Here is a 27,692-nt window from a genome sequence, read left to right on the forward strand (position 1 = left end):
TCAGTGTGGGAATTTACGGGGCGAGCAGCATGCCTTTTATCTGCAGCGTTGTTGCAAACTTTGGATTTATGATGTGACTGTGTAAAATCACATTGCTTCCGTACTGTTTGGTTATGCACTGACATTACATATCCTCTGCGAAGAAGGTGCATCACACTCAAACGCCGGTTAATGAACAAACCCCGCTGCAAAGCCTGAAAGTCCATCAGAAGGTACGGCTTTATTTCGTTGAGTCTATTTACGTCAGTTGTTTTAAAGTTGCACCCACTGCAACAGATGTAGCATATTTGTCGTTTAGAGAGTGGGCTGTGTGTCAACTCACTGACGTACAGCTGAATGCATCTTAAATGCGTTTTATTGAGCAGAATATTGAGCATGTTGCGTTAAACACAACTACTGGAAATACCGCAACAATGTTCTGAAATTATGACAGTCCTAAAAACTTGTGAGCTGCCTACCTAGACCCCAAAATGGGCTGCGATGGCCAAAAATGTCTAGGTAGTCAGCTCACGAGGTTTTTGGAGACAGCCCATAAATATGTGCTTGTGTAAAATGGTTTTGCAAAGCGATTGCACGCATCTGTAATCTGGCCGCATGAATTAATCTGCAGTTGGTGGATTAAGTGCTACGAGCGTCACTGCTTTAGTCATTTTAATGGACATGGATTCTCCTCAGTCAAGGGCTTTTCTTCATGTTCCAGAAGAATTGACTACAGAAGAACCTATGCATGTTTTACACTGTATTTCGCCATCTGTCATGCTCTCAAAACAAAAATATTGCCCATAAATGTCAGACTGGATCAAGCTGTAATACATTTTAAACTTTATAATATTAAATAAGTTTGTTGCCAAAATGTTTTTTCTTTTTTTATAAATTATGCATTTAATATTTGTACGTCAAATGCATTGTAACCAGTATTTATTTTGTTTTAATAATGATGAAGAAATGAAAATAATAGTGGTAGAGGGTCAGGTTTTCAAGGTGAAACAATCATTTTTTTAACTAAGCAATTATTGCAGAAATGTTATGTGGCTATGCAAAAAACCAAAAAGACCACACAGGCTATACGGTTATTTTTAGCTATTGAATTCCTCACGGTAAACTATTAATTAGAACAGAAACTGTCTTCGTGTTTATGAAAGTTGCTTCAAATTTTAATAGGTACAGCTGCAGGAAGGTACAAGGTGCACATGCAAAGTCAGTCGAAACTTCTGACTCTCCTGAAACCGACCATTTTTTCATTTATGTGAATGTCTACAAATCAAAAGCATACTTCTAGAAATAACACTGGAAAAAAATATCACAGGACTTGAAAAGCTTTTTCCACTGAATTAATTCTCACTTCTATTTTACTGACTGTCTTTTAGTGTCTTACCAGCTGGCACTGAGTATTTAGCCCATGGATGCTGTTGAAGTGGCCGTGAAGGTGAAAGTGTAGCTCAGGGAATGTCATTAGGGCTGTATAAGTTACCTGGTTTAAAGATCAGGTGCAATTTCCTTCCCAGTTGACTTGCATTTACATTTGTTGCATCTGCCCAATAAAATGCCTGCTCAAAAAAATCAATGATTATTCAATAGTGGACACACAGAGGCAGCATGCTGCGTGCAGATTTGTGTGAAGATGATGGGGGCCAACATTCAGCCATCTGGTGACTACAATGCTCACCAAATCTCATTAAATACATCATAGATTTGCAAAAATATGGTCATTCATTTCTATATCGAGCTTGGCCATTTTGGAATTACTGTTCGGCGAAAAAAGATATAGGCTGCCGGTTAATATATAAGTGGTATTTTTTGGCTTTTTAGAGGTACCACAGTCAGTGTGAGGTAAACTCCTCTGTTCTGACCTGAGGTGGCTGTTGTGTGCGGGTAGTATGATCCCATTTGTGGATTTATCATAAGCTTGGGTGATTTGGATCCACACACTTCACTATAGCCTAGCGTCTCTCAATTTGGTAATAGCTTGTCACTGTCAGATAAACACAGCAATTGACTTTTTCTTGGAATAGGTGTTGTATTATGAAATCACAGCAGACTGTGGAGAGGATTTGTTCTAGTAGACTGTCATTCATCTCCCTCGAGCTCGTGTTAAGTTGTTGCACCTCTTCCTTTCACAAGATCGTATTATTTCTTATGCTTTTTAATCTTTTAAGATTCCAGCTTCATTCGTAAGTGGTAATCAGTTTTGCATCTGAGTTGGCTGAATCACATCGATATTAAGAAATAGTTTTTGAGTGTATTAGAATGGTTTCTGATGGATCATGTGACACTGAATATTGTAGTAATGACTGCTTAAAATTTAGCTTTGCCGTGACAGGAATAAATTAAAATAGATTATGCATACTCTTTCAAAGCATAAATTCATACTAAGCACAAAACTACCTCACACTATTTAAACCACTTTTTTATGTCTTTTTTTATTCCTTTAGAATAAATAACCCTTTGTGTGCTATTTTATTTAATGCATTTGCTTTCATACATTTTTAGTTATGCATAAATACATTTTCATGTGTGCGACATACTGTAGCAAGTACACAAACAGAAAAACGTTTTCTTGAAGCATTGCTTTCAGGAAGTATAGACTAGTTTAGACCTATCCCAAACTATCATACAAAAAAAGTGAGACTTAAGAACCGTCAGATAATAGGAAATGCATTCACTTCCAAATTCCTTTTGAGCAATCCATTCAGCAAATAAAATAAGACACCCTTCAATGGATCCTATTAAGATTTTCACTTTGTCAGCAGATTTTTATGGGACCGTATTAATGTTTGCTTTGATTTTTCAAAAGGCCTGTCAGTTGGCCATGTGCAGATATGGTCAGTTCTTTTCTGTGAAGCTAATTGAGCACCAGGGTATTGTGTCTGGAAATTAAGAGATGAAAAAGTAGATTGGGGATTTGTTGGATCGTTCACCACAAGTGGAGAGAATGATATTATGACAAAAAGATATTGGAAATGAAAACTGATGATCCAGCTCTTGTGGAGAATCAAATTACCTTGATTCGTGATATTTTTACCTTTATTCTCTCATTCTCTCTTTCTTTCTCTATTTCCTGGCTGCTGGTTTTGGAAGAAAGAGCAGACTGTGGTGGGTAAACCCCGTGTGTGCATACCCAGCTCGTTCTCCACTCTCTTTCAATCCTGCAGGTCCTATCAGAAAACCGCAGTCCCCTTCCAGTCTGTTGTCGGGCGCCTTTGAAAGGATGCTACCTTTGTATTAATTGGTACATGGCCTCGTGCAAACACAACTAAAACTCTAATCTTTTTGTTATTGCAAGCTGTATAATTTTCCACTTAGCCTTGGAGAATGAAAAACTATGAAGATTTGAGTTTATCCTGAACAAGCGGGGGTTTATAATCCCAGTAGTCTTTGTGTGGTTGGGTGGAGCAGCAGAGACATGGGTTGTGTCCGGGCCTTAGGACGTCACGTGGCAGGACAAGTTCATCTGCTCTCAGGCTATCTGTGCGTCATCATATATTGCCGAGGCTTTAGGCTCTTGTCAATGACCTGATTATATCTGATCATTTGGCTCAATGTACATAACTGAGGATCAAAACACTTTACGCCCTCACACACACTTTTTGGCTTTGTTACAAGTGTGAATGATAAAGATGATCAGGCATTCCTCCGTAAGGATGACTGTTTATGTGTAAATGAGGCTTTAAGTCTCAGCTGAAAATGTGAAACACATGAGGAAATGTTTAGCAGGTTTCAGGGCTGCTTTTTTTCCATACATTGAATGTAGATGAGAACCAGGGGCTGTCAAAATCCAAAACTGGCAAAAAAAAAGCATCAGAATACCTCTTAGTCAGGCTATTAAGTCTAGTATAGCTTTATGCGATTTATTTAATTGAAGTCGTTGGTCATTGTAAATCTCAGTTGAATTTTAACTCCTCCTGCAGGTCCTTTAATCTAGTTCATACGTACATCAAATAGGAAAATCTTGAAGGATGGATGCAATTACCTCAGAGACGTTCATAGCGTCTTTTTCCATGAGTTTTTGCATTTTACCTGGAAATATGGAGTTTGGAACTGATCTAGTTTTTCCCTCCATAAATATTGTGGAATTAATATAAGACCTTTTTGAACGCGACCTTTTAGGTGTTACTGCCAGTAATAAGAATTCTTGGTTATATTCATATTAATCTATACTAGCAGTAAATATCCAAGAGCATGCAGCTACAATAATGACAAACGTTTAATAAGCTGTGGTATAATAAAGTCTTATTTAAAGCTTTTAACAGCCTGCTGCTTCTTGACGGTAAGACTTGAACCTTTCCTGTTCATTTAGGGAAGAATTTATACTAATTCCTAAAGAAATAATCACGTCTTTCTGTGAAAACCCTTGTAGAGTCTAAAGTCTTTTGGGAGATGGAGGAGATTTGGTTTTCATGTGATTTGAGACCTTGTGTGTCTTTATTTGATCTTGGATGTCAGATGTTTGAAATGTTCATTTTATTGTCTATTTTCTTTTCAAACCCGCGCACCATCTGCGTACAATTAACATTTTATTTTCATACAGTGTGATCCAACAGAGGAAGTGTTCATGTCAAATTCACAGCATGAAGATGCCTCGTAATGAGCACTATTGTGAAAGCAGCCCCTTCTAAGACAAAGGCGACGAACCACCCGCAGTTCTCCAATAGCCTCTAATACAACACTATTTGCCCATCTGCAGGGCTACAGAATCTCATTATCATTCCTGTGCCTTCCTTTGAAAAGAAACGGTTTTCACTGTATGGTTGAAAGATGTTGTTATATGGGCGCAATTGATGTTCTGCTGTGTAATTCTGGAGCAAGGCTTAGCCTGTTTGTGTTACATGTTGTTACATGTTAATGGAAGCTAGGATTGTGCAGTATAAAGGATAGCTTAGCTGTCTATTAATTGGGTGTGTTGGACTCACTGGAATTGCAAAGTGAACACAGACGGCATTCTTTGAATTATATCCTAAAGTCAAGCTCTTGGCAGACAGGAGTCAGTTAATGGAGCCCAGACAGGTTATTTTTAAGGATTGTACAAAGAGAAGACTTTGCATGTCACATTTCTCTATAATTTGTTATGTGGGTCAAAGACAGGTCTGAAAATATATATTAAAATTGGGTTAGGGCTAGGGTTTATTTTTGGTCCACCCAAAAATTAAAAAATCTCACACTGGTTATTCAACCTCGCTTCATTTTAAACCTATATGCCTTTATTTTTCTCCAAAAGAAGATATTTTGAAGAATGTTGATAACTAAACAGTTTTGGATTCCAGTGATTTCCATTGTATTTTTTGTCTATGTAATGGAAGTATGTAATGTAATGGGAACTGCTTGAAATGAAACAAAAATAAAGCATTTATTTAACGATTCGGATGGACGCTATTCACGTACGCGTCTAACATAGAACTGCGTCTGTAATGTAATGATTGTTAAGAAAAGAAGGTGATTTTGCTTTGGAACCCTTTAGGCAACATTTTCTAAAATGACTGCTGAGTCCATTGAATTCAAACAGGTGTAGCTTAGTTATTTTTTGTACATCCATCATTTTGAAGGACTTTTAATGGAAAATGTAAAAACAAAAATTATTAATATGTGACTGTCTTTTTACTCTTTTATCGAGTAGAATTAAATGGCAATAATTATTGTTATTATTGTATCACCCAGCCTTAAAAACAAATGAAACCAACATGAATAAAAAAAGAAGGCTTGCCACACATTTTCTAAATAGGTTTTTGTTCTTTCTTTATTATGGACATGAACCATAAGTATACCGCAGTCCTACAATTCTAGTAGGTTTGGCACTTTTGTGTCCATTTTACTGGAAGAGAGTTAGATCCGCTTGGCTTACAGTATGTAAAGCGGGGACTGGTTTATGCCTTCTGTCTTACGGGTTTTTGACTTCTGTTTCCTGGCAGTTCCACGCAAACAACGTCAGCTTCTGGTTTGTGTTGTGTGCCATTCAGAGCCAGATTTACTCATTTATGACTGTGTGTTTTGGCCTGTTTTAGCTCATAGTCTGCTAGAGTTGTGTGTCTACTGAACCCACCAAATTAACAAAGCGCTCCACTGGTTCTGTGAATAAGGCTTGAAAGTTCCCTCCATTTTCAACCATTATTTTGCTGTCACAGCATATTAAGTATAAAACAGTCTGCCAGACCAGCCGCTCTGGTAGAGGTTTGTCTGTTTTTAGAGTTGAGACCTATATTATTCTCAAACAGCTTCTTTGGCAGTTGCTAAGACCGATTCACTTGGGAGCTAATGCATAATTGAAGGGATTTTCCAGAAGTAAATTGCTTTTGTGTCTGAAATATTGCTATTTTCTTCCCTTAAGTGATGTTATGGAAGTGTGGAGCCATTTTGTCCATCTGAATTAATGACACAGAGCCACTTTATTAGCACGGCTTTGACATTTCCATCAAAAGCCAGCAAGGATTTTTAACAGCCCAAATCAATACTGACAGCCCACACAGCGAGTCCTCTCTAGTGGGAAATGCTCCAGGCGGCCATCACCCTGGAAAGTATTTAAATGGAGATCACATGTTGTTTAGGCATGCGCTGCTGAGAGTCCTCTTGGCTGGCGACTGATGCAGCCGAGACAGAAAGATGTTTGTTGGCAGGTTGGAAGATGGATCTGATGTCTCCAAGCAGGTCCATTCAACACGTCTGCTTCTCCCAGAATGCACTGTGGGATCAGCACCAGTGCCACTCTGTCAACACATTGAAGTCCAGGGACACTTATTCTGATGTTTTCAAACTGCATCAAGCTGAAGCACAGCCATTAAGTTTCAATGGACCGTTTTCTTAATTTACGGAGTCTTTAAAGAGCCGTATGTGTGTTGAGTCTTTAGCATAGAAAAACAGAGGAGCCCTGTTGGTAGAATAGAATAGATTAGTTTAAATTTTGCTGGTTTAGAGTTGATCTAGCTGGTCCATCAGCTTAAAAATCAATGACATGACACGTATCATTAATAAATAAATAAAAAATTAATCTATAAATTTACAAATGCTAATTTTATTAGATGTTTTAAAATAACTAAATAAATATTTCTTAGTCCTATATAAATCTTTAAATATGAATCATTCAGAAATGTTTTTAGGATGATATTTCTTCTAATTAGCAATATTGAAAGCAGTTGTGCTGCTTAGTATGTTTGTGGAAATTGTGATAATTAAAGTATTCTTTGGTGATTTTAAATTTAAAAGAACATTTAATTAGTAATGCATATATATATATATATATATATATATATATATATATATATATAATTAATTAATTTTAATTATAGAAATTAATTTTCCTGATGTTTTAACAGAAGAGTATATTAAAAGTCAATTTAAATATGATCAGCCAGTTTATTTTAGCCTATTTTTTTATTATTATATTACAATGTTTTCTCTTTAAATCATTTTTTCTTAAGTAAAAATTATATTGTAGGAATATTGTAGATTTCATTTACAATTTATTCTATGCTTCATTGCTTATTAATCTGTATTATATTTTCCATATAAAACCCAACATGAATACAATTATAGCATGAATGTAATTATAAGAACTTGGAGTTTTATATATAAAGATTTTATTCCTTTTTTTTATATTTTCTAAATAGATTTTGTTCTTTCTTTATTATGGACATGAACCATAACTATACCACGATTCTACAATTCTAGTAGGTTTGGCATTTTTGCGTCCATTTTACCGGAAGAGACCTGCGTGGTTTACAATATGACAGAAAACATTGAAATATAATTAAAAATAAGAATTAAAATAAACTTGCTGATCATATAAATAATAGGCATTTACATTTTTTAATTGCCTTTTAATATACTCTACTGTTAAAACATTGGGCACATTATTATTATTATACTTTTCTTTATCAAGGACACTCTTTGAAACATAATCTCCATGTGCTGATGACAAACTGTAACTGTAAAAAAGCAGGCTGACCCATCATGCAGAGGTCAGCTGAGTCATTATAGTGGACTCTATCCAGTCTTAACCTCATTGGCCAACCGAAATAAATGCAGTGAAATAGTGCAGAACGGCTCTAGCAGTCCAGTGGTATGTGTGGCATTTCCCAGAATGTGCAGGGAGCCCTCTGCCAGGCATCGTGCCCGGATCAACAGGATTCATGCCCATTCTTCAGCATCAGCAGTTTACGGATGCCTAATGTGCCATTAAAGCTGAGGAACCATCATTAAGTGAGGCCGAATACATGGATCTCTCTTTACCTCTTGTTGCTAATTCGGACATTTGATTATTTAGTCTTTCTCTGTTTCAAATATTAATCTGGATCGCTACCTAGAGTAAACACCACAGCAGGCTTTCAGTTATTGGAGTTGAATGAATGTGTCTGTTTTGTGGAGCTTTCTGTTGACGTCAAAAGGATGAAAAACCCAGATCAGATTCCTGTGGCTTCTGTATGTCTTTGTCGTCCCTCATTTCTGAGAGGAACTATTGTGTCCATTGTTGTTCATGGAATGAATCCGACTCAGTTGAGCCAGTGTTTCGAACAAGACCAACGGTTTTTAGGCATCTTCTGCAGAGAAAAACGTGTGTGTCCCATGAGTCAGTCAGCTATGGGTTACTGTGACTATTCTGACCGTCTAAATACATCGATTCTGATACTTATTGGTTCTGATAGTTATATCCACAAATTTAGACATAAGGAAAGGTTTGTTGACTGTAAAGCGCGTCTTTAATAGAATTGTGTATGTGAGAAAGAACAGAGCGAAAGCATCCCTGCTCAGGAAGGAAGTGCTCTCCAAATGAGATCATTCATCACCGGCCGACAACACATGGACATCTGCCTTCCAGTCCTGTCCACGAAAACCAACTCGGTGTCCTGCTGCAACATCTGGCCCAAGTCAAAACATCACCCATGTCCTTTCCAACACTGTAGGAGGACCTCAGGAAGGATTTTAATCTGAAAATCTGAGTCACTTATAATGAAAGTAATTCAGGGCTATTTTTGCAGACTCAAAAGCATAAACGTGTAGCTCGTACGTTGCTATTATGTTATTATGGCAACGATACTGCAAAATATTTCAAGTTTTTTTACGTACGTTAATGGCATCTAAGAGCACTGAAAAATGCAAATCCAATACAAAACCTCTCATTTGTGGCTGGTTAAGGTGGATTGTGGGCGGCATGTGAGAAAGACGCAGGGTTTTATGCTGAACTGACACATGCTGAACTGTTTAGTGAGTTTGAGCCTCAGATAATTAAAGAATATTGAGGACCGCGTTGTGTGCTTTTGATGTTATACATTTTTCTATAGACCACAATTCTCTGGACGAATCGGTACATGCAGTATTTTATTGCAATAACAAACTTTAGAAACAACAGCCAGCTCATGTGGGCTCCTTATGTCACTTCCTCTGGTTGTCCGTTGAATGGTTTGACTAAGCTGTGACTAATGAGTGAATTGCAGACAGAAGAATATATTTTGCCTTAAAAAACAGCAGTTGTTTTGTAATTTTGGACGGGCAGAATAAACAGCCCTGTTTTTCACGTAATGAAACGAACGCAGGCAGAGTATCAACAGTCACATCCGTGAGTATAGGAGTCATATTTTAAATATAAAATGCTGACTTTGCTGATATGTTTTGCATCATTTCATTTGAGAGTTCGATTGTATTTTTTAGTCCTCCAAACATCTCGATTAACAATTCACGCTAGTAGTCGGAGTGTTTTTGTTGCAGTTTACTTGTTGCAAACAGCTTCGAGCTGAAAGTCTTTATACGGTACTAGCAATTAGGTTGCTACATTCAAGTGGATTTCTGGGAAAATCTCGGTTCCTCTGTCTTGTTTCTGTGCTGGTTTTCAGTCAGTCGCTGTGGTTTTTATCAGCTTTGTAAAAGCAATATCAACTCTTGTCATAGATAAAATACAATACCGCATAAATCAAGCGCTAGTATTTAAGGGGTTGTATCTGTTAGCAAGCTAATCGTTTGCCAGTTGTTACAGTATGCTCTAAAACGTGCTCCAAATACACAATAAAGTTAACAGATGAAACAGTTCTGGGAAATACTTCATGCTGATATATAAAAATAAAGGAAAGCTTATATGTTGGTTTATAAGGGTCAGTGCTAACCTTTTGCTCAAAGCTGAAATTTGTACAACCACATTTTAATGTGTTTGTTTGGATAAAAATGTGGTCTGCAGTAGGATGTGGTGGGGTTTTTTTCCACACAGGGTGTTATTTGAAGGATTATGTTTAACTTTCTGTTAAAGTGGATGCCCTTGTTTTCGTAAGCAAAAAGCGCTGTTCATTCGCCCTGCTTCTGCCGTGTTGCGTGATCCAAACTATCTATTCAATGTGAGTGGCTTGTCAAGAGGTGTCAGATAGCGCTTTTGGCTCATGTTTTAGGATCTTTTGGAAGAAGTCTTTTTATACGAAGTTAAGAGGTTGGGTACCAGTCTGTCTAATAGTTTTCAGCCACAGACATTTGGAAAAAAAAAACATTGTCAGCTCAATCGACAAAGGCTTTGGTTTGTCCTGTGGCCATCTGTTGTGTTGAAAAGCTATATTTTCACTTACAACGGGGTGGTAGGCTAACAGTTTTTAAATGTGTTTATGAAAATCTTCAAGCCTTTAGCTCTGTACATCAGTTATTTGTAGAGAATCATGCTTTACGGATGTATGTTATAATCTAAAACAAACAATTATTACATTTGATGCGATTTTCAATTAATTTAATGTGAATATAATAATACTGTTTCATATAATTACATAAATGTTATATATACTGTAAGCGTCTTGACAGTGTATGGCTGTGATGTTACTCTGCAGTTCTAGTTTCCTCAATTTGAAATTGAACAATGTTTGGTTTAGTGGCCCTGACCACCTCCATCCAACATCTTTGAGGAGATACCAATACGAACCGACCTGCTTTGAAGGGTAAAAAAAAAAACCCCTTTCCATAATGAATGAGTAAAGGGAATCCCTATACACCACAAACAGTGAAATAATAGGAGAATTTGCATCCTCTGCTGGAAGAGTAGGCTCAGTGCATTTTTGTCACAATTCTTATTTTGGACTAAACTGAAGAAATCTTGGACAGGCCCCCTTGAATTACTGTATTGTCCCTATATGGGTATCTTCACACCTGGCTATTTCTTAAGGCGATTTTAATGTCAGAAGGTGCACTGAAAATATACCTCAGCTGAGCATTAACGGTGTGAGTGCAGAGAGCACAAATGCAGCTGTATTTTCACATTGATGGAGAACAGCGTACTGCAGTCTCAGCAGTGCACCATCATGTCACAACAACCAGATGGAAATGCGGATTATCATGGCGTGTGTCTTATGTAAGGCAGCGCCGCTGTGTGTGTGTGTGTGCATTGTTCACCCATATCTGTGTTTATGTGTGTTTTAGCTGTTTATTTGACCCTGTCTGATCTTCCAGCTGGCTGGTAAGGGGAGAGGCGGCAGACATGGCCGAAGCTGAGGACGAGAGCAGGAACAGCAGCCTGCGGAGAAAGAAACCGCCCTGGCTCAGACTGGACATGCCCATTGCTCCGAATCCTGTGGAGGAACATAATAACTTTCTCCAGGTGGATGTTTGATGTGACACATTTCCTTAAGATATTTTTGATTGTGTTTGATGAAATAAAAAAAATCTATATTTCACTCTTCACTACAGCCCGTCGTACGTAACAGCTTGTACCTGAGGAGTGCCAGTGTACCTGCTGAAAACATCCAGCTCAGATGCCCACCGGTCGATCCCAACGCCTGCCGCAGACCCTCGGTCCTGCGCAAACCTTCAATTTCACAGACCATCAAAAGGTAAGACATACACTACCAGTCGAAACTTTGGGGTCAGAGCAATTTGTAGTTTTTAAATGAATACATGTTTTGGTAACACTTTCTATGAAGCCTGTATTTATAATACCTTATAAGGGTATTTAAGGCCTTATAACGAATGCATAATGCTTAATAAAAATCATTATAATGTGTTATAACAACTCAACCAATTATACAAATATAATAGTATATGATATTTACATAAATTATACATTTTAAGAGTATAATTATAACATGCAATGAACACCAAATTAAATATACTTTATTTATAATGGACAGTATCATATCTTGACATTATTTAGTTAAGTTATTTGAGTGTTTCCTGTGAGGCTAATATTGAGGCTAGTGTGAGATAGCTTTCTACTTATCAACTATATGAATTGAAGAACATTAGTAAACTTAGGTAGGGTAGGTAGAATGTTCACATACTTGCAAAATATCCTATACACAGTATGTATGCTGAGGAACCATCAAAATAAAGTGTTAGCGAATATAATCAAACTTGCATTATAAAAAATAAGATAAAATGTTCAGAGCAAATGTGTCATGTTACACATTCATCTGATCTGATTTTATGGTTGTTTGAGAAAAAAAAAATTGTATTGTTATTATTATTACTTATAAGTGGCATTTGTGTGCTTTAAGTAAGGTAACATAAATTAAATTAAAAGATATGAGACTTATAATGCATCATAACTATGAGAAATATAATCCATTGTAGCTTAAGTGAATGAATTATGTTCAATATAAATTATCATATTTTAAAAGCTATAACAACTATAAAACTGTTTTTATGAATATTCCTGTAATATGCCTTTAATTTTCCTATAATTTTTTTTTCAAAAACATCTTGCAAACATAAATCTTACCAGCTCCAAACATTTAAATAGTAATAGGTGAATAGTAATATGGTGAAAAGTGTGATTTTACACACAACACCTAATATGACAACAATGTACTAACAATGTACTTCCTTTTTCCTGTTTTTTTGCAAACAGACAGCTATGTTGTAAAAACTAAATGCTGTATTATGTATGCAAGGCCAGGCAATGCCACTTTGTGAAAAAACACTATATGCTTGCACATAAATCTATAGATTGAATGCACATGGTGTAGCCGTTTTAACAAGTGTACATTTTCTGTACTTTACAAGGGAATTATATATATATTTTTTAAGATTGAAACCCCAATCTCATATCAGTTGAGCCAATGTTTTTCAAAGGCGTAGCATTTATATTTGACTTAAAGCTCAGTGTCTTGGCAGTAAAATACTTAAACATTTTTTTATTGAGACTGCTTATATTCGTTTGTTGAGTTTTGGCTAGTTGTGTTTTGTGCAATGCGGTGTTGTGTTGAGTCATTTCAGGGTCTGTCATGGTCACAAGCTCATTTGCCTGCAGGGATGTAAATAGTCATTTATCTTGTCTTACTGGCAAAAAACAGATATCTATACAAACCTACAAATCGCAACCTTGTTTATTTCAGTGTCATGTTTAATTTGGTTAAAATCAGACCTCGTTTGTAAAAGCCTTGTTTTGATGCTTGTTTTAAACAAAAAAAGAGGATCGAGATCAGGAGTAAAAGATTTCTGAAAAAGAAATTGTACTGCACAACTGTAAAGCTGAGAATAAAATGACTTGCTGTCACTGAGCTAAAAGGCTAATTCTTTGTTAATGCTGGTATATGTGCAAAAAAGTGTTTTGTATCTTCTGTGCTTATTCTTTTAAAATCGCTGACTGCTTTCTAGACTCCTGGCCAGTAACGAGCACTGTTTATCTTAATGGCTTTGCATGTTTTATCTTCCCGGTATGGCTTGAAGTCCTCCACTGCGAGGAGACACAGCGGTAAATCACGCTAATGTATTTATGTTCGTTTTGACGGCATGTGTGCATCTCTTTTTCAGCATCTGTTCTTGTGCTCATATTTTACAAAACCAGTACGATGCAGAGTCTGTCCTCTTTGTTAACCCATTTCTTTTCTTCTGCAACTAATATGACCTTGTCAGCTTCTTAAATGCAACTCAATTTGTTTTCTTCTCTAACTTAACTGGTTGCTTTTCTATTTTTTCTCTTTTCTCCCGTTTCCTCATCTCCCTTCTCTGATCGTCCTCGCCTCATCCCCTGCAGTCCCACAGGGAAGAGGGTACGCTTTGAGCAGATGAGCACCGTCCTGGTTAAAGGCCAGTGTTTCTCACGTCTGGAACCCCCCAGACGTCAGTCACTGCCTCAAATCGTTCTCAGGTACCGTGGAACCAATATAGACCCAGTCAGTCTGCAGTCAGATTAGAACGGAGAGAATTTGTTTGCACTTTTTCACATAAATTAAAGGAATATTCAGTTTAAATCAGGCATTTGTTGTTGTCTTAAACCGTTTTATTAAAAAAAAGCGAAAATTGTGGTTTTCAACAATATATGGAATGTTCAAAGACTTTTTAATCTGGTTCGCCCATGCTTAGTTTAAAATGAATTATTTCACAAAAAATAAGTCCCTGATCAGCCGTAAATCTGTCAGAACACACACAAACTTGAAAAAAAGCTCCTTTGTTCCTTTGTTGCACAAAAACAGGAGCGCATCAAAGCCTTCACATCTGCGTCTATGGGTTTGGCTGTGTTTTAAGATAATCAACCGATAGCGTATTGGCTCTTGAGTCCACCATGTGTCTGCCTTCAAAGGAATATCTGAGCTGTGGGAGAAGAACATGTCATGACAGAATGTGTTATTCACAATGCTAAAAAAACTGCTATGTGGGCCTCTTTTGTCTATTTTCAACTCTGCCGCTGTTTGTGACTCATGGTTTATTAATGCAAACTTTGTTCTGCACAGGTTTGATGCCAGTATCGATTCGCAGTGTAGCAGTGAGGGTTTCTAGAGTCTTGGGGTTGTAAATGTGTTTTGCCTATATTATTAAATAATACAGCATACGGTTTATAGCCTACTGATATCTATGCTTTCGTCACGTTACGTGGTTGCTATAAATTACAAAACAACTGAGCTTGGTCTCCTTGTTTAAATCAAGCTGTTTGAGGAAGACAGTTGATGGCAGTGAGTGGGCGTGGTTTCAGCACCTCAGTGGACACGCCCACAGCTTTTGAGGGCAGAGAGGATGGCTTATTTTTTCAAGATTTTCATTTCTTATTTTATTTTTTTTATTTTTTAAAGTTTGCCTGGGTGGTTAATAACACATTTTTCTGTGGTGTAAGGTACTCAGAACACACATTTAAAATTGACTTTACATGGATTTTAAGATTAATAGACAAATTATTTGTTAATTAATAAATTAAACCAGGTTAAAACATAACAAGTGTTACCAGTTAACGGTTAAATGCTATTATTTTAAATAAATGCATAAACTTAAACTAAATTAATTACAAATGTAAACATACTTTATTGTTACATTGATTCTTCAAAAAAAATTATGTGGATTTCGATCAATTCTTCCTAATTAAAAGTATAAAAATTAAAAATAACAAAATTGAATGGCAGAATGGCAGTATATAGAAAGACAACATTATTTATTTGGTTTAATTCTTTAAGAAACATTGTGATCAGAGAAATGACAAGCGACAACAGCACTACTGTTCATAGGCTTCTCCTAGGTTCAGGATTCATTCCTCCATTAATGCGCTGCACACACTCCAATATTTGGGTTGAACTGTTCTGGAACAGTGTTGTAAATACAACTTAATCACTGATTTCTAGTTGTGTCCTCTTTTGGAAGCACAAAGAAAGTAGTTTCACTTTCACAACGACACACAGTGCGTCCAGCAACCTGCAGCAAACACTATACAGCTTTCTTTGCGTGAATTTGAGCGGTGTTATGAAAACACACCCCCACTTTGTGATGTCAAAAAGTGGGGGGGTGTTTAAACGAGCTGTTTTAGGGGGGTGTGGACAAGTCATAACTTTTGTAAAGAATATCTCTTTGGTTTTGAGACTTTATGCACTAACAGCTTGTAACACTCCACAGAGAAAGGAAAATTTGAACCCTTTAAGTGATTCAATATCCAGTTTAATTCAGCTGTTTAATGCCATGTCAGATTGCGAAGGGGATTGCAAATTACTTTTGAATGAAAAAGTCATTCGCAATTGAATGTTATAGGGGACCGTATTATTCTTTGAGGTGTGTGTGATTGTGTGTGTGAGCAAGAGTGCGCTCATAATTGAATTGTGCAAACTGAGCCTTTTAGTCCCAGTTCTCACACTTATCTCATGTTTCAACACGTTCCCTACTTTCTCTATCTTTCTCGCTGTTCTCTCTCTTTTAGTCAAATGAGCTGGTATTTTACTGGGTGTTTACACACACTCCTCAAACACTATTTGAGTAGGCGGCAAGAGTAAAGTGGAGTTGCTGTCGAGATATGAATCACTGCTGTATGGACTCAGACATGTTAAGCGTTTAAGCGAGTCTTGATCCTTCAGACTTACTTGGAGTATAGCAGGTTTTCTGCCTGAACTCTGACATCAAGGAAATCTCTTGTTTGTTTCTCTGACATCATGTGATATAAGGAGGTAGAAGGAAGGGGAAGCCAATATTTCACTCAGTGTGTAGGCTTCTGTTCCCCATCTACCTCAGACATGACCTTCCTTGCCTCCTGGGATGAGTTAGACAGGTAGGTCAATAATTAGTTTTAATCATTCACTGTGTCTTTATGAGTGATGTGGATTTTTTATCAAGTATTTAAAGTTTTGGATAATTTTGAGATTTTTTTAACTTAATTTTTCTTAATTTAATTTATCAGTTTAATTTGTTTTGTGAATGCATATACTTGATTTTGTAAAATGTAATTTTAGTAGGACTGTAAATTGGTGTTGTTTATGATCTTGTTTGGTTTATAGATCATCTCAGTGCGTCTGGTTTATTAAGTGGTAAAGTATTATTTTGGTTACGCGCTGCTATGGAAAACTTGATCTTGATTGGTCAGTTGCTGTATGTAATATATTTGATCGTTGTTAGGCTTAGTTTTAATAGTTGTACCTTCATTAATTAATCTCGCTACATTTTGTTTGCAGTTAGATTGCATTGGATAGCAGAACAGTTCGAGTTATTTTATTGAAAATGTTCTTTCTCAAACCATTCCTCCAAAAAGAGGGCGATATTAAGCTGGTGCCCCTTTGGCTGCCTTAAAAGGTGTTCCCTTTTAGCTGGCCTCCCTTGTAATGATGCACAGCCGACTCTGTTATTACTATGTGTCCTTTACCCTAAACACTGCTGATGTCCTCACTGTACTGTCAGCGTTTACACACACTTCAAACACTTGAAGACTCTGTCCAGGATTGCCTGTTGCAATACACACTTATGTATTTTCATCTTGTTTTCCAGTAAAGTAAACATCTAAACATGCCTTAAGATATGAGCGGTTGACATGAGCAGCGATACTGGATAAGAGATTATTATATCTTGAATGTATATCTTAACCCGGGGGTTTCCAAATATATATGTCAACTGAACCTCTTAAAACTTTAGGGGGTAATAAAATATACATATTTCAATAATTTCATGATATACTTTATGCTGCTTTGTGTTTTTGATGTTGTTTAATGCTCATGTGACCTGCAGGTGAAACAACCTCTTTCAGTTTTATTTTGATAATTCTGCAGCCATATTCATTTATTTTAATTTTACAGTCAGTGTAATTATAAGCATTGCATCAATTTAATCTTTTTTTCCCATTTGAGAAAGCTATTGGTAAATAGTTTCTACATAGTTTTTAGTGAGAAAAACAAACAGTTTGTCTTAATGTAAAATCTGAAAACAAAATTTTATTTATTTTTAATTATTTATCTTATTTTATGGCTTTGCATTGAACTTATTGTGTCTTAGGTGTGTTTTTATTTGCACTTAAAGGCAAAACAAAAATGCAGAATGCAGAAAAAAATCCTAGTATGATTTTATCACATTTGTTTAGCAGTGTTAGACACTCATTCTCACGCAAAGAGTTAGTTCACGTGATTGCACTTGACCAGTTGCTTTGCTCTCAGAAGGTTAGTTTATTCAGAATGAATAAAATATATTCTTTATTCTTTAAAATTTATTCTGATTACGCACTGGATATGATCATGTTTTGTCATTCTGTCACTTGATGTTGTAAAACTGTTATATGTACTATTGCTATGATTAACAATAAATGTGGCCGCAGGGGCACAGCAGATTGGTTTGGGGTCAGCAATGATGTGGATGCCACTCAGAAATGGCAGCGGAAGAGCCTTCGTCACTGTACCCAGCGCTACGGCAAGCTGAAGCCTCAGGTGATACGTGAAATGGACCTGCCCAGTCAAGACAATCTCTCCATGGCCAGTACTGAGACCCCTCCTCCTCTATACGTCCCCCCCGCACAGCATGGCATGCAGAGGGTAAGTTGGACACATACTCATCACTTTACAGTGGTGCAATGCAAGTTAGCTTAAACTGTTCTGTTTGAAACCACTTTGTTTCCATAAAACATTGGACTTCCATTAATATTCCCCATTAGCGTTTACTGTTGCTGATGACTCACTGTTTATGCTTTTTTTGGTTGTTGTCTGCAGATCGTAGACCCGCTGGCTCGGGGTCGAGCGTTCCGTAATGTAGAGGAAGTGGATGGTCTTAGTATACCTCAGACCCCCATAACCCCCTGCGCCGCTTCCCTGTGCTCCTTCACCAGCTCCCGCTCTGGATTCAACCGACCTCCCCGCAGACGAAAGCGTGAGTCTGTCGCCAAAATGGGCTTCAGAGCGGCTGCTGCTCTGGTGAAGGTAAGAGACGATTGATAGACAGCAATGTAAAGCATGTTGCAACTCCACTGGGTATTTTTTTATAACAGTGCTACTCAACAAGGAGGCCGGGGCCCACTGAAGGGCCTCAGCAATCTTCCAAGAAGGACTTTCTTATACTTTCTTAAATTCTGTATAATAAACTTAACATACTTACATTTCTTTTTTTCTCCTCAATAACTAGGCCTATGTCATTCCGAACCCATTAGACCTTTGTTTTAAAATGTTAATATTTTTGATGAAATCTAAAAGCTTTCTGACCGTCCAGGTTCAAGGCCTAGAAAGGTATTGAGGACATTGTTAAAGTGGTCCATGTGACATCAGTGGTTCAACTTCAATTTTATGCTATGAGAAGCTATGATAATATATTTTGGCACAAAGAAAATAATAACAATGACTTTGTTGACAATTTCTTCTCGTCTATGATCATTCATGTGAGCACCACGAGGCATATATAATATCTTCATTCGTGTTATGAAGATGCCTTATGGATTTGAAACAACATGAGAGTGAGTAATTAAGGACATCATTAAAACCATTCCTTGAATCAAAATCTTGAATAACCTGGAATCACAAAAATTAACATTCCCAGTTTTATTTATGTTAATGGAAATTGCCACAATTCGAGCATAAATCCCTGAGGAAATATCTTGCCCAATTTGGGTTGCCTTCAAGTCAAAAAAGTTGAGGACTGCTGACTCTACCATCGTAGATGGCTTACTTAGTTGCATAGAACTGAATAGCTAAAAAAAAATGATTTCATTTCCGGGATTTCCATGGAAATCATGCTTTAGTTTTATTATCATCCCCCGGACATGGATACAACAAGTTCCCAGAAAGAAACAAACAACAGGATAAAGCGACAGACTCAATTTCTGACATTTGCTGGAAAAAAAATACCTTTTGATTTGAGTCAATAATCATTCCTTAAAATTCCATAAAATCTCCTTTGAGCTCAAGCCCCTAATGTCAAAGTGACGTGAATGCCATTGGAATAAGACATCGGACGTCCAATAACCCCAGTCGTGGTGATTATCATAGATTACTTCAGAGGCTCACTTTGACGTCCTTGTAAAGATTGCAGTAATAAATATTACCCTCCCCCATATAATCTGTTATGTAAAAGTTTATCTCTGGCTTGACTTGTTGGCTCTTTATTTGGCCCAGTTCCATTTAGTGCCTGAGCCCAGATGACCAGGCTATAGGCTGGGAACAACGCTAACAGATGGCTGTGATAATTCCACTGGAATGTTCAGCTGTTAGTCCGACAGAATATTCTAGAGCAGGTTGAGGTAATCCCTGCTTGGCCGCTGAAGCAGCACAGCTGCATAGGAAAGGACATTAGGATGTTACCCATTGTTTGTGATGTATAACATATGATCTGTAATTTCACAGTTATGTTCATATCTATTCATTATATGAACATTAAGCATAGTAGTAAGCACGATGCTCTTAATGAGGACGAGTAAAGATTATAATGGTGGTTTCAGGGACGCTCTTTGCGGGATGCTGCCGCTCGACGAGTGCCTCGGCGGAGTTTCGCTACTGCTAGTTTTCTGGATGAGGACACTGTGGATTTCCCAGATGAACTGGACACTTCCTTCTTTGCCAAGGTGAAAATAATTACAAAACCTGAAGTTAACAGCCCAGACCATCTCAATGCTGCCACCCAGGGGTTGATATGTGTAAAGTTTGTTGCAAGGAAATTGTTGTTAGGCTGAAATGTAAAATGCACCGCTAACATTATCAACCTGAACAGCATCAAAATAGCTTGGGTTAAGTGGGATCAGTGTTATTTTATTGTTATTAGTATAAGTATTTACATGTACGTATGTTTGTGTATTTTTACATACATTTTTATATTCAAATTTTTTTTAATTTTTGCATTGCTTGGTTTGTGTGTATATATTATTTTTTCGAGTTTTCAAGGTTTTTTATTAAACTGATAGCCCTAACAAATAAACAAATAAATATATATATTTACATTATATATATATATATATTATTTACACTATATATTATATGTTTATTTCTGATTATTTAGTTTTTCAGTTACTTATCAGTTACTTAATATTTATATTTTTCTATATGCTAGCAGTTATAGTGGTTGTACTTACCACTAAAACAAAAAAAACAAAATGTACTTACCATGTAACTTAACGTATGTACCATGTAATTTAACATAACAGTTTGTACTTAGTTGGATTTAACCAATTACTATACAGCTTAAATACATGTAATACTTTTCTAATTACATAAAAACACTGGCTTGTTTAGTGAAAATGGCCGGGAAACTATTTTAACATTTGAAAAAATGATACATTTAGGCTATGAAATCAGGCAATTATTTTGATTTGTTGTACACTTAAAGCAATCCATTGCATGTATCCAATGTAGTCATTCTGTCATTTTAGGATGGGCTTGCGCATGAAGAACTGTCCACATACGCAGACGAGGTGTTCGAGTCGCCCTCTGAAGCTGCCATTAAAGTAGCTGGAGACGAGAGAGACCTGACAGGCAGCGCCCTGGAGAGGACAGAACTAGAGCGGAGCCATCTAATGCTGTGAGTCACATGCGCACGGCAAACATGTTTGAGCTTTTGATGTTATCCCGAATGCTTTTAAGTGGACTACTTAGTCTGTTTTATTAAAAAGGTCATTTTTATGTCTCCCCCGTCTCTCTTCAGGCCTCTTGAGAGGGGATGGCGTAAGGGAAAGGACGGTGCTCTGATTCAGCCTAAAGTGCGATTACGGCAGGAAGTGGTGAGTGTGAGCGGTCAGCGGCGTGGACAGCGCATTACTGTGCCTGTTAAGAAACTCTTTGCCAAGGAGAAGCGTCCTTATGGGCTTGGGATGGTGGGCCGACTGACAAACCGCACATATCGCAAACGCATTGACAGCTATGTCAAGAAACAGATAGAAGACATGAACGACCACAGGTATTAACAACCGTATTGTGTTTGGGAGCTTTTTTAAAACGCGTGATATAGATTTACGGATATGTTAGAGATGCTGAATTATAGGTGTGTGTACCAGGGTGATGAATTGGTGGGGGTTTTTTTATCCCCCAGGCCTTTCTTCACGTATTGGATCACTTTTGTCCATTTGCTGATTACCGTCTTGGCAGTATCCATCTACGGAATTGCACCTGTGGGCTTTTCACAACATGAGACAATTGATTCTGTGAGTACAACGGCGTGTATTTGGTTTTGTTAGGCTGTGCTTCTGTTTGATGTGGCGTGTAACAGGTTGTGTCATCTGCTGCAGGTCTTACGAAACAAAGGAGTTTATGAAAATGTCAAATTCATGCAGCAAGAAAATTTCTGGGTTGGACCAAGCTCGGTAAATGTATACATTACTGTAATTGTGTGCGTGGTCACTAAAAAAGGAGTTGTTCTAGAACACAGTAATGACACGCCAAAAGTAATTATTTTATCCCAGGTTTCACAAACGAGGCTTAAGTCTAGTCCTAGACTAAAATCTAAATCTGAGCTGTTTTAACTGAAAAGAAATTTGCACTGACTCACACCATCATTATAACTTGCATACCAAGAGGCATACCAGTAATGTTTTTTTTCTAATTATTAAAAAAAAAAAATGCCCTAATTAAACTTTGACCTAATCCTGGCTTAGGCTAAGCCCTGCCTGTGAAACCGGTCCTTAATGTATTAAACTAAATATTATTTAAAAAACGATAATGCTTTTATAAAAGTATGTCTTGTTAGATGTACAATGCTTTATTTTCAAACTAATTGTTTCGCTAAATCCATATTCATATACAGCAAATCTTTTTTTTCAATCACGATAAACTTAAAAAAAAAAAATACATTTTCTTTAAAAGGAAAATATGTATGAGGCCATAACTGCGTTTTAAATATTTTGAACGTGAATTATTAGGCTATAAAATAACTGAATAAATGTTGTTCTTAAATAATACTAAAACTGTTATAAATTATTTTAGTAAGTGAAATGAAGCTAATAATATAAACGAAAGTAATAAAAATAAATATAAATATATAGAGTTTAAGCTTCTAAAATTTGCACATTTAAATAAAAAGGTACATAGAAATATTTATAAATAAAAAATTAACACTAATTAAAGTTACAAAAGCTCAAAATTAGTTAACTAAAATAAAAATGTAAATACGAACAAATATTATTATAGTAAATAAATAATGCTAAAATAAAATAGATAGAGTTTGGTATGTTTCTATGACGCTCTTGCCTAATATGCAGTTCTCGTCCGTGGCCTGCAGGAGGCGCTGATTCACCTCGGGGCTAAGTTCTCCCCCTGCATGCGGCAGGATCAGGAGGTGCACCAGCTCATTCAGGAGAAGAAGAACAGCGAGCTGCACTCGGCCTGCTGTGTCCGCAACGACCAGTCCGGCTGCGTGCAGACCTCTCAGGAGGAGTGCTCGGTCAGTTCCAGCGTGACCTCGCATATTCACTTTAATGTCAACCTATTTTTACTCAAATGTCCCCGTAATGTTCTCAGAGTACGCTGGCATTATGGGTAAAGTGGCCTCACCACCCAAGTGCTCCATATCTGGAGGGGAAAGTGCGTCAATATGGCTCTGTGTGCCATCAAGACCCCAGGTACGATTATAACCCTCTGATTTGTTACCCATTCACATGACCTGTGGATTTAACTTGTCTTATTTAACACATTTATACTGCAGGATTTGTCTGGAGCCTGCCTCGGTCACTCCTCATGAGTGGCCTGACGACATCACCAAGTGGCCGGTGAGTTTGCTACAGTGACCGGTGACCAACACGACCGCAACGGTTAATTTAATACTGTTATACGGTTTTAATCTCTCTCAGATATGCACCAGATACAGCACAGGGAACCACACTAACCTGCCCCACATTGATTGTGTCATCACCGGCAGACCCTGCTGCATCGGAACCAAAGGAAGGTGAGGAAAAATCGGCTTCTCTTACTTGTAAGAGATAAGATATTTAGTCTTTTTGCCTTAAACAAGTAAAATGATCTGCCATTGTGTTTTAAAGCGACCCTGTTATAGATTTATTTAAAAATGACCTTTCATACAGTTTCATTGAACATATTACATACACCACTGTCAGATGTTGCAGACTTGTTTTAAGCAAAATTTGCTTAATTTATAACCAATATTTTGACTAGAAACAAGGCAAAAATGCTAAGTAGGATAAGCCTTTTTTGCAGCTTATTACCGAGTGGTTCACACAATGCAAAAAATCACAACAAAGATAACAGGAACAGATATAAATGCATAAAATCACTGTGGTTGTTATAACAGTAGTTAATGCACAATAAACTAACATGAAACAAACAATCCACAGCAGTATTTTTCAAGATTAATAAAAAGTGTGATAAATGTAGTGTTCATTGTTTGTTCATATTAATTAATACATGAACCATTGTTAACAAATGACACCTTATTGTAAAGCTTTACCAAAAAAAAACATTATCTTACAAACATCCAGTATAACGATGAAATAAAAGCATATGAACTACTGTATAATGTTTGGACTTTTTTTGTGTGTGTGTTTTTTGCTCCAAGGCTAATTCAATATATTTTAGAATTGAATTTATTCAAGCTATAGTTCATAGCAGCTATCACTTCAGTCTTCCCGTGTCAGATGACCTTCAGAAATCATTCTAATGTGCTGATTTGACGCTCAAAAACCATTTCTTATTATCAGTGTTGGAAACATTTGTGCTGCTCAACGTAATGCATTCTAAGTATACGTTTTCACTCTTGAATGTTAATGAGTGTTCCTTGCAAAATAATTCTATTTTAGTAGTTCTGAATGAGAAACATGTTGTCGGACACCAGATGGTTGCAGCATCCACTGGCGGCGGCTGACGAGGATCATGCCGGAGCAGAATTAACATAAGTGGTTTGACATCTTTTGGCATATGTCACAAAAACTTGTGTCATGTGTCTTGTGTCAGTGGATTATGGCATGAGGAAAACTGTGGAACAAGATGCAGTATGTTGTGGCACCTTTAATGCCTCTGCCTGTCGGCATATAGATGTGCGACATGCACCGAATGACAAAATCTTATTTATTTAATAGCATCATAGCATAGTGACCACATATTGTAATATCTTCATATTAGCCTAGTTTCTCAGCCGCTCTTAACCGACCCCCCACCAATATTTTTGTGTCTCAGTTGCAGCGATTGATATAACTGCCGACAGTCACTTACTGGATGTGCCGGAAGATTCTTCATCGTGTTCTGCCTTTTTCATGGACAAATACCACAGTCCTCATACACACGACACAATATTTACTGCCATATGTCACAAACCACTGAAAACCAGATCTCTCTTTAAACATTGCGGCGTGTTCTGACGGCTTCTTTGCATATGATTCTATGCAGCGCAACGTTAATATTGCCCCTTTGGCCATGCCTTGTTTGTGACGCACTGCTTATAGATAAAAATGGAAAGTCTTATCTAGTAACAGGTCAACGTGGAAGGTCAGAAGTTACACACGCAGGCCTCTTTGTTTCCCATATATAAAATTACCACATTGCATCTCTTCAAAACATTTGGATCAAGCCCTTGATTCACATGGATTCATTACAGTCATTTTACACCTTTTAAGTTTTGGTTACCTGGACTATTAATGGCGCTTCCAAAATGATGGGTTAGGAACGACGTGAGTAAACACTAACGTCATTTTCAATTATATTCAAATATCTCTTAATGTGAAGTATGATTTGCACAGGTGTGAGATTACATCAAGAGAGTACTGTGACTTCATGAAGGGATACTTCCACGAGGAGGCCACGCTGTGTTCCCAGGTCGGTGAACGTTTTACCTGCTGACGTATAAATACAGATTCTGTCGATTTGTTTCGTGGATCAGTGCAATTTTATGATTTGCCAGCAGAGGGTGTAAAGATCTACAGCTGTACCTGCGTCTGTAATTAGAGAGTACGGACCTTTAGCTATAAACTGTAATTTGTGTAATTATGGCTAAAACCGATTGCCTGCTCGCAGGTTCATTGCATGGATGATGTGTGTGGCCTCCTGCCGTTTCTGAACCCGGAGATCCCGGACCAGTTCTATCGGCTCTGGCTCTCTCTCTTCCTGCATGCTGGGTGAGTAGGAAGCGTGATCCGTTGCAGGGGGCCTATTGTGAATTTCGCAATAAATGAATTGCAGTGTCGGGTTGCTTATCCCGACCGCACTTTCTTGACAAAGGTAAAGCCGCATTTGATTGATGGCGTAAGTCTCTTCCTGTCTCTGCAGGATTCTGCACTGCCTGGTGTCCGTGTGCTTCCAGATGACCATTTTGAGGGATTTGGAGAAGCTAGCGGGCTGGCTGAGAATCTCCATTATCTATATCCTCAGTGGGATTACAGGAAACCTCGCCAGTGCCATCTTCTTACCGTACAGAGCAGAGGTACAGGACGACTGAGTCTGAATCGGGCGTCTTGAACTCTTCACATTCATTAACGAAATCACTTCATACAGTGTTAGCAGTTCAATCCAACCTGCATGACATTTCTTGCTTCTTGCATTGACCTTTATCGTCAGAGATTGTTCCTAAAGATTTTAATGCGCCTTAAAAAAAACAGCTGCTTAAAACATTAAGGACATTTATCCTATTTTATTACACTCATATGTTTATAGTTATAAAAGATTTCTATTTCAAATGAATGCAGTCCTTTCTAATTGTCAAAAAAAAACAAAACATTATCAGTTCTACAACATTAAGAAGCGTTTTTTTCAGACATTAATAAAAAATGTTTCTTGGTCACCAAATCAGCATATTAGAATTATTTACGGAGGATCATGTGACAGTGAAGAATTGGAGTAATGGTTGTGGAAAATTCAGCTTTACCATCTCTTGAATAAAATTTGTTTTAAAATATATTAAAATAGAAATGTTTTTTTTTAATGGTAACAATGTTTCACAATATTGCAATCAAATATTTCAATCAAATAAATGCAGCTTTGGTGAGCACTACTTATTTCAAAAACATTGCTTAACATTTTATTTTAACAAACCATTAGCTATGACTATTACTATTGCCTCAATAAAGCTAATTTGCATTTGATGGCGTACTTGCTTCTTGACTGTTAATGTTCTGTAAGTATGTAGTATGGATAAATCCATCATGTTGGAATTGGCATGTGATCTGTGATGTCTGTTGAGTCACTGAAACACATGGCGTAATAAATTCTCAAAAAGATGCACATTTGGCAGATGTAGAAGGTCACCCTGGCATTTTTCGGTGTTTACAGACATAATGCTCATTTTAATACACCGTTTCACATGCTGTATAGTAGAAAGTAGACCTACTCGGATGCCTAACCACCTAGTTAGCATCCCGCAGGTTACTTGAGTTTCTATGTGGATAAAACACGATAGTAACTGCTCTTTTATTCTTTTAATGCCAGGTGGGTCCGGCTGGTTCTCAATTTGGCATCCTGGCCTGTCTGTTTGTGGAGCTGTTCCAGAGCTGGCAGATCTTGGCACGGCCGTGGAGGGCCTTCATCAAGCTCTCATGCGTCGTGCTGTTCCTTTTCGCCTTCGGCCTGCTGCCCTGGATAGATAATTTCGCCCACATCTGCGGCTTTGTCTCAGGCTTCTTCCTCTCCTTCGCCTTCCTGCCGTACATCAGCTTCGGCCGAATGGACATGTACCGCAAACGTTTGCAGATTCTAGTGGCGCTTACTCTTTTCCTGGGCATCTTCTCCAGTTTCGTCGTACTCTTCTACGTTTACCCCGTCAAGTGCGAGTGGTGTGAGCTTCTCACCTGCATCCCGCTGACAGACAAGTTCTGTGAGAAATACGACCTCAACGCTCACCTCCACTGAGGCCTTGCTGAAGAAGGGCTAGAATGGAGGACAGTTGGACGCCAGCTGAATGATTTGATTAGACTCGACTTTATATAATGTACTTTTTAAAGGTTTTATTGTTTTGTTTAGTTTTTTTTCTGGCTAAGAGAAGAGCCCACCCCAGGAGGGAGCAATAATAATCATGCCAGTCGTGCCTTTTCACTCAGTACCAGCTACTGCCATATCCTACAAGATCAGAGCACTTTTGAGGCCAAACTGTATGTAGTGCTACTACAGTGGTAATGTTCGGTAGTGTTTTAGCTACCTGATCACATGTAAAACAAAATACAATGTGACAAAATC

General features: G+C 37.5%; 1 protein-coding gene across 3 annotated transcripts; it reads left to right on the top strand.

The window, feature by feature from the left end:
* Window positions 1–27,692, top strand: rhbdf1b (rhomboid 5 homolog 1b (Drosophila)). 3 transcript variants are annotated; one of them, XM_043254450.1, is made up of 19 exons: window positions 1–212; window positions 11,398–11,545; window positions 11,635–11,777; window positions 13,922–14,035; window positions 17,933–18,146; window positions 18,321–18,527; window positions 20,036–20,158; window positions 20,960–21,108; window positions 21,232–21,483; window positions 21,616–21,727; window positions 21,812–21,886; window positions 22,801–22,962; window positions 23,040–23,140; window positions 23,224–23,287; window positions 23,369–23,463; window positions 25,268–25,343; window positions 25,542–25,642; window positions 25,794–25,947; window positions 26,949–27,692. In XM_043254450.1, exons 2-19 carry the CDS (start codon window positions 11,426–11,428, stop codon window positions 27,366–27,368), a joined length of 2,682 nt encoding a protein of 893 aa, XP_043110385.1. In that variant the 5' UTR covers window positions 1–212; window positions 11,398–11,425; the 3' UTR covers window positions 27,369–27,692. The 3 variants fall into 3 exon arrangements, with proteins under 3 accessions (XP_043110385.1, XP_043110386.1, XP_043110387.1); XM_043254451.1 differs by lacking the exon at window positions 13,922–14,035; XM_043254452.1 differs by lacking the exons at window positions 1–212; window positions 11,398–11,545; window positions 11,635–11,777; window positions 13,922–14,035 and adding an exon at window positions 14,697–16,405.

The sequence above is a fragment of the Puntigrus tetrazona genome, chromosome 12, assembly GCF_018831695.1.
Source record: "Puntigrus tetrazona isolate hp1 chromosome 12, ASM1883169v1, whole genome shotgun sequence".
In the NCBI taxonomy this organism is placed as follows: Eukaryota; Metazoa; Chordata; class Actinopteri; order Cypriniformes; family Cyprinidae; genus Puntigrus; species Puntigrus tetrazona.